The 13,930-nt window shown below is 39.3% G+C and overlaps 1 protein-coding gene across 9 annotated transcripts in view; it reads right to left on the reverse strand.

Moving 5' to 3' along the window:
- The window catches only part of cspp1b (centrosome and spindle pole associated protein 1b), a 33,042-nt gene extending 19,698 nt beyond the window's left edge, over positions 1-13,344 (reverse strand). For 2 of the 9 annotated variants that reach the window (XR_015478764.1, XM_087241198.1), the window contains exons 1-12: positions 12,918-13,344; positions 10,540-10,638; positions 10,135-10,192; positions 9,946-10,040; positions 8,814-8,873; positions 8,427-8,578; positions 6,982-7,041; positions 6,769-6,857; positions 5,631-5,727; positions 5,184-5,235; positions 4,979-5,106; positions 4,793-4,881 (exon numbers count right to left, since the gene is read on the reverse strand). Coding sequence is in view for 8 of the 9 variants with exons in the window: in XM_087241198.1 (XP_087097324.1) it covers positions 4,793-4,881; positions 4,979-5,106; positions 5,184-5,235; positions 5,631-5,727; positions 6,769-6,857; positions 6,982-7,041; positions 8,427-8,578; positions 8,814-8,873; positions 9,946-10,040; positions 10,135-10,192; positions 10,540-10,638 (979 nt within the window). In the remaining variant the exon portion in view is untranslated. Of the gene's footprint in view, positions 1-4,792; positions 4,882-4,978; positions 5,107-5,183; positions 5,236-5,630; positions 5,728-6,768; positions 6,858-6,981; positions 7,042-8,426; positions 8,579-8,813; positions 8,874-9,945; positions 10,041-10,134; positions 10,193-10,539; positions 10,663-12,917 lie in introns of all 9 variants that reach the window. The other 7 variants (XM_087241201.1, XM_087241200.1, XM_087241199.1 and 4 more) reach the window with 7 other exon arrangements.
- Between the last annotated feature and the right edge of the window lie 586 nt (positions 13,345-13,930).

The raw sequence follows: 13,930 nt of genomic DNA on the forward strand, positions 1-13,930 counted from the left end.
CAGCACGACCAGGCAGCAGACCGGCGGTCCCCAGCCCAGTCGACGAGCCGATGCCCACTGAACCAACATCACACTCGACCCCGGCCTGGACGGCAGGGTGCGTGGTACATCGCAACGTCCCTCCCAAAGCTCCCACCCGAAAAGTATGCTTAGACGGGAAAACGCAGACGGCCACACTGGATACAGGAAGTGCAATAACACTGGTCCACCCAAACACGTTAAAATACCATCAAGAAGGGAAAGGTCGAATCCCGATTACATGCATACACGGTGATACCCGCCACGTACCCGCCCAAAGAGTCACTATAGCGACTAAGTCGGGAAGCTGGCGCATCGAAGTAGGAGTGGTTCCAGATCTTCCTGTACCCCTTCTTCTGGGCAGAGACTGGCCGGGGTTCGATAATCTCCTCACCCACCATCAGGCTCGATCGGCTCGGGCAAAGAAGAACAGCAAGGGACGGGCTCAACGGGACCGCCAACCAGCGCTGATGGCCACCGAGAGCGACAGAGGGGGTGAGTCATCATCGGCTAACCTATACTATGATCTTTTCCAACAGATTACCGCAGGTGGCGATTTCGGGAGAGCACAGCGTGAAGATGAAACGTTGAAGCACTGCTGGCCACAAGTCCGGATCATAGACGGTAACGAACGGTTTCCCAGCCCTCACCCCCTCCCACATTTTATTGTGCAAAATGGTCTGCTGTACTGTGTCGCAGAGAGGCGGGGGGAAACGAAGACGCTATTGGTCGTCCCGAGGACCAAAAGGGAGACTGTTCTGGAACTGGCACATACCCACCCGATGGCAGGACATCTAGGAGCAGCCAACACGATCAAAAGGATCAGAGATCGTTTCCACTGGCCCGGGTTGGATGGAGAAGTAAAGAGGTATTGTCAGGCATGCGACATCTGCCAAAGAACGTCTCCCCAACGACCACCCCCCAGCCCTCTGATACCATTACCCATCATTGAGGTGCCCTTCAACCGCATTGGCATGGACTTGATAGGGCCTTTGCCGAAGTCGGCCCGGGGACATGAACACATCCTTGTCATCCTCGACTACGCCACCAGATATCCAGAAGCGATCCCTCTGAGAAAAGCCACGTCATCGGCAATCGCTAAGGAGCTGTTTTTATTATGCAGCCGAGTAGGAATACCAGCAGAGATACTGACCGACCAGGGCACCCCATTCATGTCCCGGTTGATGGCAGACCTCTGCCGCCTCCTAAAGGTAAAGCAAATAAAAACCTCTGTTTATCATCCGCAGACTGATGGCTTGGTGGAGCGCTTTAACAAGACGCTGAAGCAGATGCTCCGCAGGGTGGTGGCAGAGGATGGGCGCGACTGGGACCTCATGATCCCGTACGTGCTTTTCGGAATCAGAGAAGTTCCTCAAGGATCTACAGGTTTCACACCATTTGAATTGCTGTTCGGCCGCCAACCACGAGGGCTATTGGATGTGGCTCGTCAAGCGTGGGAACAAGAGCCAGCCCCACAACGGTCAGTAATTGAGCACGTGCGGGACATGAGAGGACGAATAGAGAAAGTCATGCCCATCGTCAAGCAACATCTGACCGAAGCCCAGCGCGCCCAACAGCGATTATATAACCGGCCCGCCCAACCCAGAGAGTTCCACCCAGGAGACAAGGTAATGATCCTGATACCTACCACCACCTCGAAGTTTTTGGCATCCTAGAAGGGGCCATATACAGTGGTAGAAAGGGTAGGGCCGGTAAACTATCGAGTCCGTCAGCCGGGACGAAGAAGAGAAGAACAACTTTACCACATCAACTTGATGAAGAAATGGGTTGCAGCTCCAGGTCATCTAGTTGCCTTCTCAGAAGAAACTTCTCCCGTTGTCCATATAGGTGAGCAACTCTCACCGAACCAGAAGGCGGAGCTGCAAGCCTTGGTCGGTCAGTTCAGGGATGTGTTCTCAGAGAAACCGGGCCGAACCACCATCATCCAGCACGACATCATCACCCCACCTGGCACCATCGTCCGGCAGAGGCCTTATCGAGTACCAGAAGCTCGCCGGCTGGCTATCAACGAGGAGATCCAAAAGATGAGGAAATTGGGAATCATCGAACCATCTCGTAGCCCGTGGTCCAGCCCCATAGTGATGGTCCCCAAACCCGACGGCACCCTCCGCTTCTGCAATGACATCAGGAAGCTGAACGAAATTTCCAAATTCGACGGGTACCCCATGCCTCGGGTGGACGAGCTGCTGGATCGGCTGGGTGGAGCCCGATTCATATCCACGATCGACCTCACCAAAGGCTACTGGCAACTACCACTAAGTGAAAGCGCCAAGGAGAAACCCGCCTTCTCCACTCCCGGTGGGCACTGGCAATACCGGGTTCTTCCCTTCGGGCTCCACGGGGCTCCAGCAACATTCCAGCGTATGATGGACATCCTGCTGAGACCCCACCAGCCGTATGCAGCAGCATACCTCGACGACCTAATCGTCCACTCCGAGTCATGGGAAGAACATCTATCCCGGTTGCGGAGGGTGCTCCTTGATCTTCGTAGGGCTGGGCTCACAGCTAATCCCAAGAAATGCTACCTGGGTCTAGCAGAAGCAAAATACCTCGGTTTCCACATCGGTAGAGGTCTCATACAGCCACAACAGAACAAGGTCAGAGCACTACAAGAAACTCCACAACCCACCACAAAGACCCAGGTACGTGCATTTCTGGGGTTAGCGGGCTACTATAGATGTTTCATTCCCAATTTCTCATCCATAGCCAGCCCGTTGACAGACCTGACCAGAAAGGGGCAGCCAGAGAAGATACAGTGGAACAGGGAAGCAGATGGCGCGTTCCAAGCCCTGAAGACGGCACTAACATCCTCTCCGGTACTGCACGCACCTGACTTCGGCTGCCCCTTCATCCTACAGACAGACGCTTCCGACTCGGGCCTGGGCGCGGTCCTATCCCAGGTCCACGGCGATGAAGAACACCCAATCATGTACGTGAGTCGGAAGCTTACCCCTGCAGAGACCCGGTACGCCACGGTAGAGATAGAGGCCCTGGCGATCAAGTGGGCAATCCTGGAGCTCAGGTATTATCTCCTTGGCAGAAGATTCACCCTGGTGACCGACCACGCTCCACTTCAATGGATGTCAACAGCGAAAAATAACAACGCTCGAGTTACCAGATGGTTCCTGTCGCTCCAGGATTATAACTTCACAGTGCAACATCGAGCCGGGGCCTCCCACGGAAACGCCGACGGGCTCTCAAGGCTATGGTCAGGATGGGCAGGTCTGTCAAATCATTCTACCCCCCCTCTCAATACTCTACCTTTTCTCCGCAGGACACCCAGGACCAGGACGACGCTAAGGGGGGGGGGATGTAGCGAGCAATTATATGCCACGTCGCCCTGGTCGCTAATTTCACCCAGCTGGACCTTCATCAAGCCAGGATCGCACACAGCTGGAGGACATCAAGCGGAGAGACATATAAGCCCAACCTACGCCAGGAGAAGATGAGCTTCATTCATTCTATGACTCCCTGTGCTAATGCTTGTCTCTCTGTCTCTCCTTAGCGGACTCCAGCTCGTGACGATCCTTCACCCGACTACTCACTGTCCTTCACCTACTTCCCGGAGCACCAGAGCACCTCACCCTAAAGAAGAGCACCTTTTACATCACATTCACTTTGTAAATAAAGCACCCTCCGGGGACTTGTCTGTAAACTCATCCTGTTGTGCCGCTGTTTTCCCTCTGCCTCGCTACAATATATATATATATATATATATATATATATATATATATATATATATATATATATTTATTCCGTTCATTCCGCTGTGGCGACCCCGGATCAATAAAGGGACTAAGCCGACAAGAAAATGAATTAAAAAATAAATAAATAAATATATATATATATATAAAATTTTTTTTTTTTTTTTCATTTTCTTGTCGGCTTAGTCCCTTTATTAATCCGGGGTCGCCACAGCGGAATGAACCGCCAACTTATCCAGCAAGTTTTTACGCAGTGGATGCCCTTTCAGCCGCAACCCATCTCTGGGAAACATCCACACACATTCACACACACACTCATAGACTAGGGACAATTTAGCCAACCCAATTCACCTGTAACGCATGTCTTTGGACTGTGGGGGAAACCGGAGCACCTGGTGGAAACCCACGCAAAGCCAGGGAGAACATGCAAACTCCACACAGAAATGCCAACTGAGCCGAGGTTCGAACCAGCGACCTTCTTGCTGTGAGGCGACAGCACTACCTACTGCGCCACTGCCTCGCCCTATATATATATATGAAGATTTCAGATGCAAAGAGAAAAATTTTCTCCTAAAATGAGCATTCTTGCGATGAGATTTTTGCATCTGAACTCTTATAAATATATATATATATATATATATATATATATATATATATATAAACAAATTGTCAATTTTGAGGTCATGGTGACTTTAAGAAGGTTTTTGTAATATATATAATTATTCAGTGCTTATTATTAAAAGTTTATTTGTCCACATCATATTTTATATTTAAAACCTTCACTAACATGAGTTGGGAGCCTTTGTTAATAATAATGATTCAACTCAGTCCTACATTTTCTTTCTCATTTCAGAAACCAATTTACTCAGATATACATCACAATATGGAAAAAAGAAGATAATCACAATTTCTGTTTTATGAAGATTTTAAAAAATCCACACCAATGCATTATTTGGTTCATAAATGTTGATGATTTAATGCTCTTAGCAGCCAAAAATGGCCATATTCATTCTTATTGAAAGTAATTTAATGTTTGATGTATGTCTTACAGACTCTGCTGGCGCTCAGAAAATTCTCAGCATCATTATTTGTAGTCTTATCTGCAAGGAATGGGAGGTGAGAAGAGACAAAAGGCATCCTGAAAAAAACAAACATATTTGTGAGTTAAATGAACGCATGTGCGATTATGTGTGATTATGTATGTTCACTCCTGTGTACATCCATGTACTGTATACCTGCTTGGAGAAAGAGAATCTGCCCTGTATTGCAGAAGACCCTCAGCAGGCTCAGCAGTGTCCAGGCGATGGATGATGTCATCCCTTGTTTGCTTTCTGTATGCAGACTCATCCCTCACAAACAGCTGCTTCATAGAAAATGATCAGAAAGTCAAAACAAGGACATGAAGTGCACACACACATACACACAAAAACATTCGCTTACCTTTTTCGCAGCCTCCGTAACTGTCTGAACTCTGTGATCCAGCTCTTTCTCCCTAAAAAAAAAACAGATTAAAGGTCATTACAGCGACATGAACATTCTGTCCAACATCTCTAGAACAGATTTGATATTTTTGGATGGATTATAAATTATACGAAATTCTTTTTTATGAGGTAACAAGTCAAGTCAAGATGAGCTTTATTGTAATTTCACTACATGTGTAAATATGTGTCACAGAGCCACAATGCTACATAAATAAACAAAGTTATAAATACGAACATAACACTGAATGTAAGAGCTTTTTTAAACAGAAATAACTAACATACCAGAGCGGTAATCTAATGATCCTAACTACTAAATCGTCATATACTATAAATAATTAACTATACATATAACATAAGACAGATTATAAAAGGTCATCAACCAAATCCAGCAGTCAGACACACACACCTTCTCCTGCGACTCTGTCTCTCTGCGATTTGTTCCTGTAATTCATGTCTATAACGCTCCTTTCTCATCTGCAGTGTGGCCTCCAGATCTGCTGCACCTGTCAATCAAAGTCAGTGATGTAGAGAGCCGTTTTCTGCCCAATTATAGAGACTGTTTCCTCAAAAATCCAAATAATGTTATGGTTTATTCACCATTATTATTGCTACAACAAGGAAACAAAGGACTGAGGAGTTGTTTTTTAAAATAGCTTATTTTATGTTCCACAGAAGACAGAATGTCATTCAGTTTTAAAAATAACTTAGACAAAGCTGGAGGAATATTGAGTCAAAACTCTCTAAAAAAACAAGTCAGTCAGAATCAGGTTACTTGAATATATAGTACACACTAAAATGAAAATATTCTCACATTTTATTCACCATCAAGTAGTTCTAAACATTTACAAGTTTCTTTCTTGTGTTGAACACAAATATTTTGAAGAAAGCTGAAAAGCTGTAACCATTGACTTTCATTTAGGAAAAACGGATACTGTGGAAGTCAATGATTACAGGTATTCAGCTTTTTCAAAATATCGTCTTGTTCAAAACTCAAACAGGTTTGATATAAGTGAAGGAATAGTAAACAATCACATAATTAAAACTTTTGCGTGAACTATCCCTTTAAATGTCTCGTGAAGTGCTTTGAAATGTGCAATTTGATTCGATGTGACAATCTAACTGAAACATGCCGAGAGGGTGGGACAGAGTGAGGCTCCTCCCTTTTTAAAAATCAGCCTATAGCGTTTTGTTTTATCACCACTCTGCCAGTGAGAGTGGTTGAGCTCAAGTGCATCAAATGAAATGCAAATGAGAAGCGTCTTGAAGGGAAGGGGGCGGGGCATGTCAGATACTAGAGAGGATTTGATTGGTTATGATTTGATGAGAAACTGAAGTCTGAGGTGACGTGAATAAAACCATTGATCCATTTAGGCGGATGTGACAAACTACAAGCTTCACATGATTATATCAGCTTTATATCTTCTAAACGCAAATTTTGTCACAGTTTTGGAGCACACTAGCTTATAGATATCTTAAAAACTATTAATACTGATATTTACGTCTAAAAAACTTTATTTTAATTTCATGGGACCTTTAACACTTACCTATAAGAAGTCCTGTGGTGCAAACAGTGTCCTGTGTGGCCACAGATACAGATCTTTCATTGGCTTGAGCCGTAACAGATGCTGATGTTCTGCAACAATGAGGAAGAGTGAGCCAAGACATTCTACCATTCAGAAGTAATTAATTAAAGCTGCCATTAAAGTTTGCTAATGCTTTAAAAATAGAAATCTAAACAGTGTATATAGGTCTTTCACCTGTTTCTTTGCTGTAGTTTGTTCGTGAGGTGTCCCATTTCTGTGTACAATTCCCCTCTTCTAACAAAAAAGGAGGGGAGAATGGCATAGTGTTAAAATACATATTTATTTATTAAAGGCGCAGTAGGTGATCTTCCACTATGCTAACAGCTTAGCATAAATCTCTGAATCTTAGTCCCTTCCCTGCCGTCTAGAGCCACACCTCCATAACACAAGCACAGCAAAAGAACCCTCTGTGTTAAAAGTGACTAGTGCTTGTCCGTTAAACATGGTAAACATGGCTTGTCCGAGTTGTATGGTAAACATTATAGGGAGAGACTAGGCGGAATAGCTCTATGTACTTGTGTTTTGTTGTTAAACTAATTAAAATCTACATTATCGATACTGTGAAAGGTCCTTTATAAAAATTGAAAATAGTCTTATCAATCTTTCACCGAAAGATTTTAGTGGCTGAACAACACTTCTGTGAAGATATAACCCATTTGTAACAACAACATCTAACGTTACATCAGCTTTGCGTAAAGCTAAAACAGTTTTAAAACAGAACATTACCCGTCTAAGAGAAATCCTTCAGACATTGTGTCATCCTTTCTCCAGCGTGCAAATGTAACTCAAATATTGATTTAGGTTTTTAAAAAGTTTTGATTCAGCAGGTTTTTACCGATCGCGTACGCGTGCTCTCTCTCTCTCTCTCTCTCTCTCTCTCTCTCTCTCTCTCTCTCTCTCTCTCTCGTGAACGCACAGCACAAACGGTGGTTGGCGGAGCTGCGTACAAAAAGCTGCGCAGTTGTTCAAATCTGCATTTGCTGACAGACAGTTTGGCCTAGTTATCGAAATTATGAGAGATGTCAGCCTGACTCTATTTAATTGGATGAACATTTTTTAGTTTTATGCCTTAACCAAAATATAAAAATACATAAAAATACATTTAGATCATTTACTTTAATCATTACTATTGCAATGTGAAGAGACTTTCAAACAGCACTCCAAAAAAAAATTCTGAAGACAATCACCTACTGCACCTTTAACTAAATAAAATGCAAACACAAATACACTCACTGGCCAGCCACATGTTAAGTACATATGTTCACTGTTGGCTAGTTAATGCAAATATCTAATCAATCACATTGCAGCAGAGATTACGATAGATATTACGATAGATTTTACAATAGGTATTACGATAGATATTACGATAGATATCACAATAGATATTACGATAAATATCAGGATAGGTATTACAATAGATACTACGATTGATATCACGATAGGTATTACGATAGAGATTACGATAGAGATTACGATAGATATCACGATAGAGATTACGATAGAGATTACGATAGATATCACGATAGGTCTTACAATAGATATTATGACTGACCGACTGACAGCAGACAAACCAACATGAAGGAGTAAAGACAGACAGACCTCTTTCTCTCTGTCCTCACCTGTTCCTTGCCCTGGTGTCTCTCTCTCTCTGATGCCGCCTCCCTTGTAAAAGCATGAGTTCTTCATCACTGACATCTTCCTCAGAGCTACACACACCCCACCCCAGTCCACACACCTCTGTAAGAGTGGCCACATCTCTCACACGGACCGTCTGAAATATAAGCAAGAGAGAGTTTTAACACTGAGCCATGAACGAAAAGCATTGTACTTTTGAGCAGGTGGGACAAACATAGCAGTAAATAAAATTAAATTACATTACATTTAACCTTACAGTGTATTGAAATATTCAGCCGTCTTTGATTTGAGAGACGTGAAATTTAAATCTCACAGAGAACTAAAAACTGAAGAAAACCAAAAATAGTCAGGTTTTTGATGCTGTACTGTACCCTGGGGGTTCTTCTTCTCTCTGGAACTGTGTGAGAGTCACCAACATCCCAATGGTCTTTCTGAAAGACACAAAAATATGGTGAGAAATTAAGTTTCCATCTCATTTAAAATACATCCACACAAATTTTGTATGATTTTCTGTGCTACGCTTTCAATTTTGTGTCCAAATTAACTTTAAAAAACATGATTTTTTTATACACAGAAAAAAATGCCTGCTTTAATGGTTTAAATGAAAATAAATCTATATGTTATTTGAGCAATTCCAAAGTCCATTAAAGTTAAATGATTAATATGGATGTGACATTTGCAGTAAAAACTCAAAACATTAAAAATCACTAAGAAAGTATTTGTTAACATTATATTAAAACATCTGTTAATATTTTCTAGAACAACTAACCACAGAGTTATGAGATCAGAAAAATATAAATCGGTAAACATATTTCATATTTAGAATTAGGAAAATAAGCATAGGTTATGGATGTGACAAAATAAGTCATGTGTATACAACGTATACAACCTACTTTGTGGAACTTCTGTGAATTAAACTGCACAACTTAAAAGAAATAATGCTAATCAAAAGGAGAAGAGCTGAAGAGCTCAAATATAATGGTTTAAAAACACTGACAGAGACATTTTTGAGTACTTTTAAAGTACTGTAAAAAATATTTCCAATGTTATTCAACATAACAGATATATATTTCGCAAAAATTATAACAAATCATTTATAACATTTTGTCGACCTGCAGTGCTTATTAAAAAGGTTGAATACATACATATTGTGTTAAAGTTAAATGATTAATGTTAATTGATAAAAAATAGTAAACAAAAAGATTTTTGAAGGATAAGGCAAAGTATAAAAACTTCAAGTGATAAATGATTATTATATAAAGTCTGCACTCTTAAACTGAGTTTTTTTATTATCCCTTTAATATTTTTTTATAATTACTTAATATGCCTGACAATATTGTATGGTGTATATATATATATATATATACTACTGTTACACTGAATGACATTTTTTGGGTGTCTTTTCTAAATGTACAAAACAATTCAGCCATATTATTTCTAACATTTTAATGCTTGAAACCCCCTTTTTCTTTGTTGATCCATTTATGAGTGTCTCCCACTCACCTCTGTCATGTATTTCCTGTAATCATTCCTGAGCTCTTCTTGGAGTTTGTGTTTCTTTCTCTCATATTCCTCTCCTAATGGCAGACTTAGTCCTTCTGCACACAAAAAATGACATGTACAGAAATTGTTATTATATGCATATAACAGAAATTAGTTTACAATAGTATTAAATTGCAAACAGAACTCTACCTTGCTGACTTGTACGTGGAGGGATGTTCTCTTTCTGCAGAACATGGCCTGTCCGCCTCTAATATATTAAAGAATAAAAAGAAAATTAGGCTTTTACGAAGTGTGCTTTACACAGGTGAGTGGGCTTGACAAACCACCTGCAGAAACACTGTTCTCTCTCTCTAAAACACCCCTCCCCCTCCTTCCTCTAGCACTTAATTATCTGAGCACAAACAGTTTCTTTGTATAATAAGCACTTTGTGTGTATTGCCTCTTCTTGCTGAATTACTGAATGCCTCCTCAATTGAACGTTGCTTTGGACAAAAGCGTCTTCTAAATGACTTAACATAAATGTGAAATATTAAGTCAGAATCAATATAACAATAAAGACTAGTACACATTCTCTTTTATCCCTTAAACTCTCACCCTCATCTCCATGTAAGGAGGTTCCTGCTCCAGACAGGCCTTTTCTTCTGCTATCTTTGTCTTCTGCTCTTCCAGAAACTTCTCCAGCACTTCATCCATCTGGAAAAAAATACACATATATACCTGGAAATACATAGAACTAAATTTTTTTTATTTTAACAATTTAGTTGTATTTAAGTAATATTTTACAGTAACATAACATCAACAAACAAGAAGCAATTTTTTATAAATGTTATGAACCTCTGGAAACATTATTTAACTAAAATACATTAATAGGATACATACAAAAATACAACATGCTAGAAATGTATTAGCAATTTTCTAACTAAGGCATGCAGGAAAAATGCTTGCAACGTGAACTTTCATGTTAGCACCATGCAATAAATCATGTTAACAACATGTTAAATGTGCTAGAAATGTCCTTGCAACATTTTCTTTCAAGCTAGATTTGTAATAACCGTGTTATTAATGTGTTAAAATGCTAACAATGAAATAACCTTGCTCCAAACATGCAACCAAAGCCAATTTATGATAGCAACATGTTAAACACACTTAAAACCTGTCAGAAATAGGTTAACCATGTTTAAAACATTAAAATATTTGACACTGTAATTCATGCTTTTGTGACCATTCGGTTAGATTACTGTAATGCACTGTATGTGGGGAGTAGCAGGTCAGCTGTTGCCCATTTGCAAATGGTGCAAAATGCTGCAGCATGCCTGTTAACTGGCACTCGTAAGTATGACCATATTTCCCCCATGTTAGCTTGGTTGCAGTTTAAGATTTAAGAGTTAAAATTTTATTTGTTTTTAAATCTCGAAAAAACTTTTTTCGTTGGCCTTAGACACCTGATTTTACTAGATGGTTATTTTAATTTCTGTGCCTTTTTAGGTAGTTTAGCTAAATTTGGCCATATAAACATTTTGTTGTATATTTCTGAACAGTACTTTGGCTCACTTCTGTGTTTTTTTAAAGTGCTCTTTAAATAAAGGTTGACTTGAATTAAAATATTAATGCTGAATTCAAATCATTATTACCACTATTCAGTAGTAATGTTCCTCAAATATTACATTAACAGATAAAACATTTGATTTTAATGATAAACTAGTAAATATACAAATAAACATTAGAAATAATTAACAACTAACACATTTTTTCATTGTTAGTTTATGCTATCTACTGATAAACTAAAGTTAACAAATAGAACCGAATCACAGTGTTACCTCAATATATTTATAAACAACCCAGCTATAGCTTATTAAACTACTTAATTTTAAGGCAGTTTTTTAATTTACTTAAATATTCACTTAAATGCTTATGATCGATCATTAATTATAAAACAATACAAAAAAATTAATAAAACATACAAAATGTGTATATAAAATTACACAGAGCACATACATGCAACATTATGAATGGATTTTGACATGTCAGACTAAAAAAAATCACCTTTATAAATAATATACATCAGAGATGCCCAAACTAGGGCCCGTATCCTTGTATTCTTTGATCTTTTCTGTTCATTCGTTTAAGGACAACTTGTTACATGTTTCTTATACTGTTTACTATGGTACTTTGAATATTCAGACTGAAATCACATGCATGTATAACAATAACTATTCATTTAGCACTATATATTTGACTTGAACAATGTCGCACTTTGATAGTTATTGGCTGCTGCTAATATGATTTCACTATCTAATATTTGAAAGAATAATTTTCTGAAATAAAGTCTGAATGTGAGAATATAAAACCAACTTTACCTCATTTGAGTTGGCCCACCAGAGGCAAACGGATTGGGGAATGCATGCCTTTAACAGAGATTCTCATTTCTGTTTAATGTAACCTTTAGTTCTTTATTTGTTTTATGGTTAAGCTACAGAAAAGCTAACTAAAAATAAATGTTTTGATTAAATGAATCAGATTTTCTTTTAATGCACCTACTGTCACTTAACGGATAGGAGACAAAGCAGAAGACATCAGCGTGCAAATCAAGACAAAGGCAGGTTCAGCAAGACTGGTGTGTTCGGCATTGAACTCCATTGATTTTACTAATGGTTTTAATGTAATAGGTTTGTTTAAATAACATACATTTTAACATTCATATTCATTAGTAAATACGGTTGAAGTATTTTTTTCTATTTGTTTTTAAATATTATGTAATAGATTAGGAAGTTATCTATGTCACTTTAATGTAATACAGTTTGCTACATTTACTTTCGGCTTACAGCTCTCAGTCAAGCTTGGATTTTGGCCCTTCATAGAAAAAGTTTGGGCACTTCCGATTATCATTACCTAGTAACATTTAAGGCTTGGTTTGTTAGAAACATTTTTAGAAACAAACATCACAAAAAACAATGAGATGTTTAGTTACACACCTCTTTGATTTCCGCCAAGAGCTGAAACTCAGTTCAATCCTCTGTTTACAGGACTCTGAATGCATCTGTTCCTCCACTCCACAAAACAGCCATTTGATCAGATCACGCCGACATCAGACACCATAATAAAGTTAGTGAAATGTGATATTGCGTTTATTCACTAAAACATAGGTGTTACCTGATGAAAACTAATAATGCCAGCAGAAAATCTGCTGTCCTGATTTCATTAGATAAAATGAATGAACGTGTCATCTGATGTTTGGATTTGTTCATGCGATTGAAGTAACGTTAATCGGGTTTTTCTTAAATAAACTGTGTATTTATAATAAGTGCTAATCGCCTCATGATCTGATTTAACTGATCCATGGTTCGGTGTCACTCTGGAAAAACATAAGCAGCGCCGTTATTCCTCGCTTGCTATTTTCCTGTGTTTCACTTCCTCTCTTCCGGTTTCCGCTTTTCCGGCTGCCGATATATATAACGCTCGGGTAGGCAGAAGCTGGATGAATTGTTCCACTGTGACTTTTTGTAGATCAACTCAAAGGTTTGTTTGTTTTTTTGTTGTTTGCTTAAAATAAATTTCTCTAGTCATCTAGCTCTATATTTAAAGCACTTATGCCTATCAATGTTCAACAATTTCTCCACACAGAAAATATTGTATCATATAATTTTTATGACACATTTGTGATTAAATAATACATTTAATTGAACTGTTTATTTGTTTGTTTGTTTGTTTGTTGGTTTGGTTGTTTGTTTATAAATAAACGGATGTGCCCCGAACATTCTCTGCATGCAAAATTATGTTTCATGGTTAAAACATTTTGTGATGGAAATGACAATTTTAAATGACCACTTTCTTATAATTACAGTAAAAAACGCAACAAGAAAGAATTTAATTTAAAAATATTAGATTACGTTATAAAAGTCTAGATTATTTTCTATAGCCTATTCATTTTTTAGGTCTTCTTCACCCCCTGAACCTACTTTGTCTGTTACAAATAAAGAGAACACAC

The sequence above is a fragment of the Danio rerio genome, chromosome 2 (genome assembly GCF_052040795.2).
Source record: "Danio rerio strain M-AB ecotype USA chromosome 2, GRCz13ab, whole genome shotgun sequence".
NCBI classification, from domain to species: domain Eukaryota; kingdom Metazoa; phylum Chordata; class Actinopteri; order Cypriniformes; family Danionidae; genus Danio; species Danio rerio.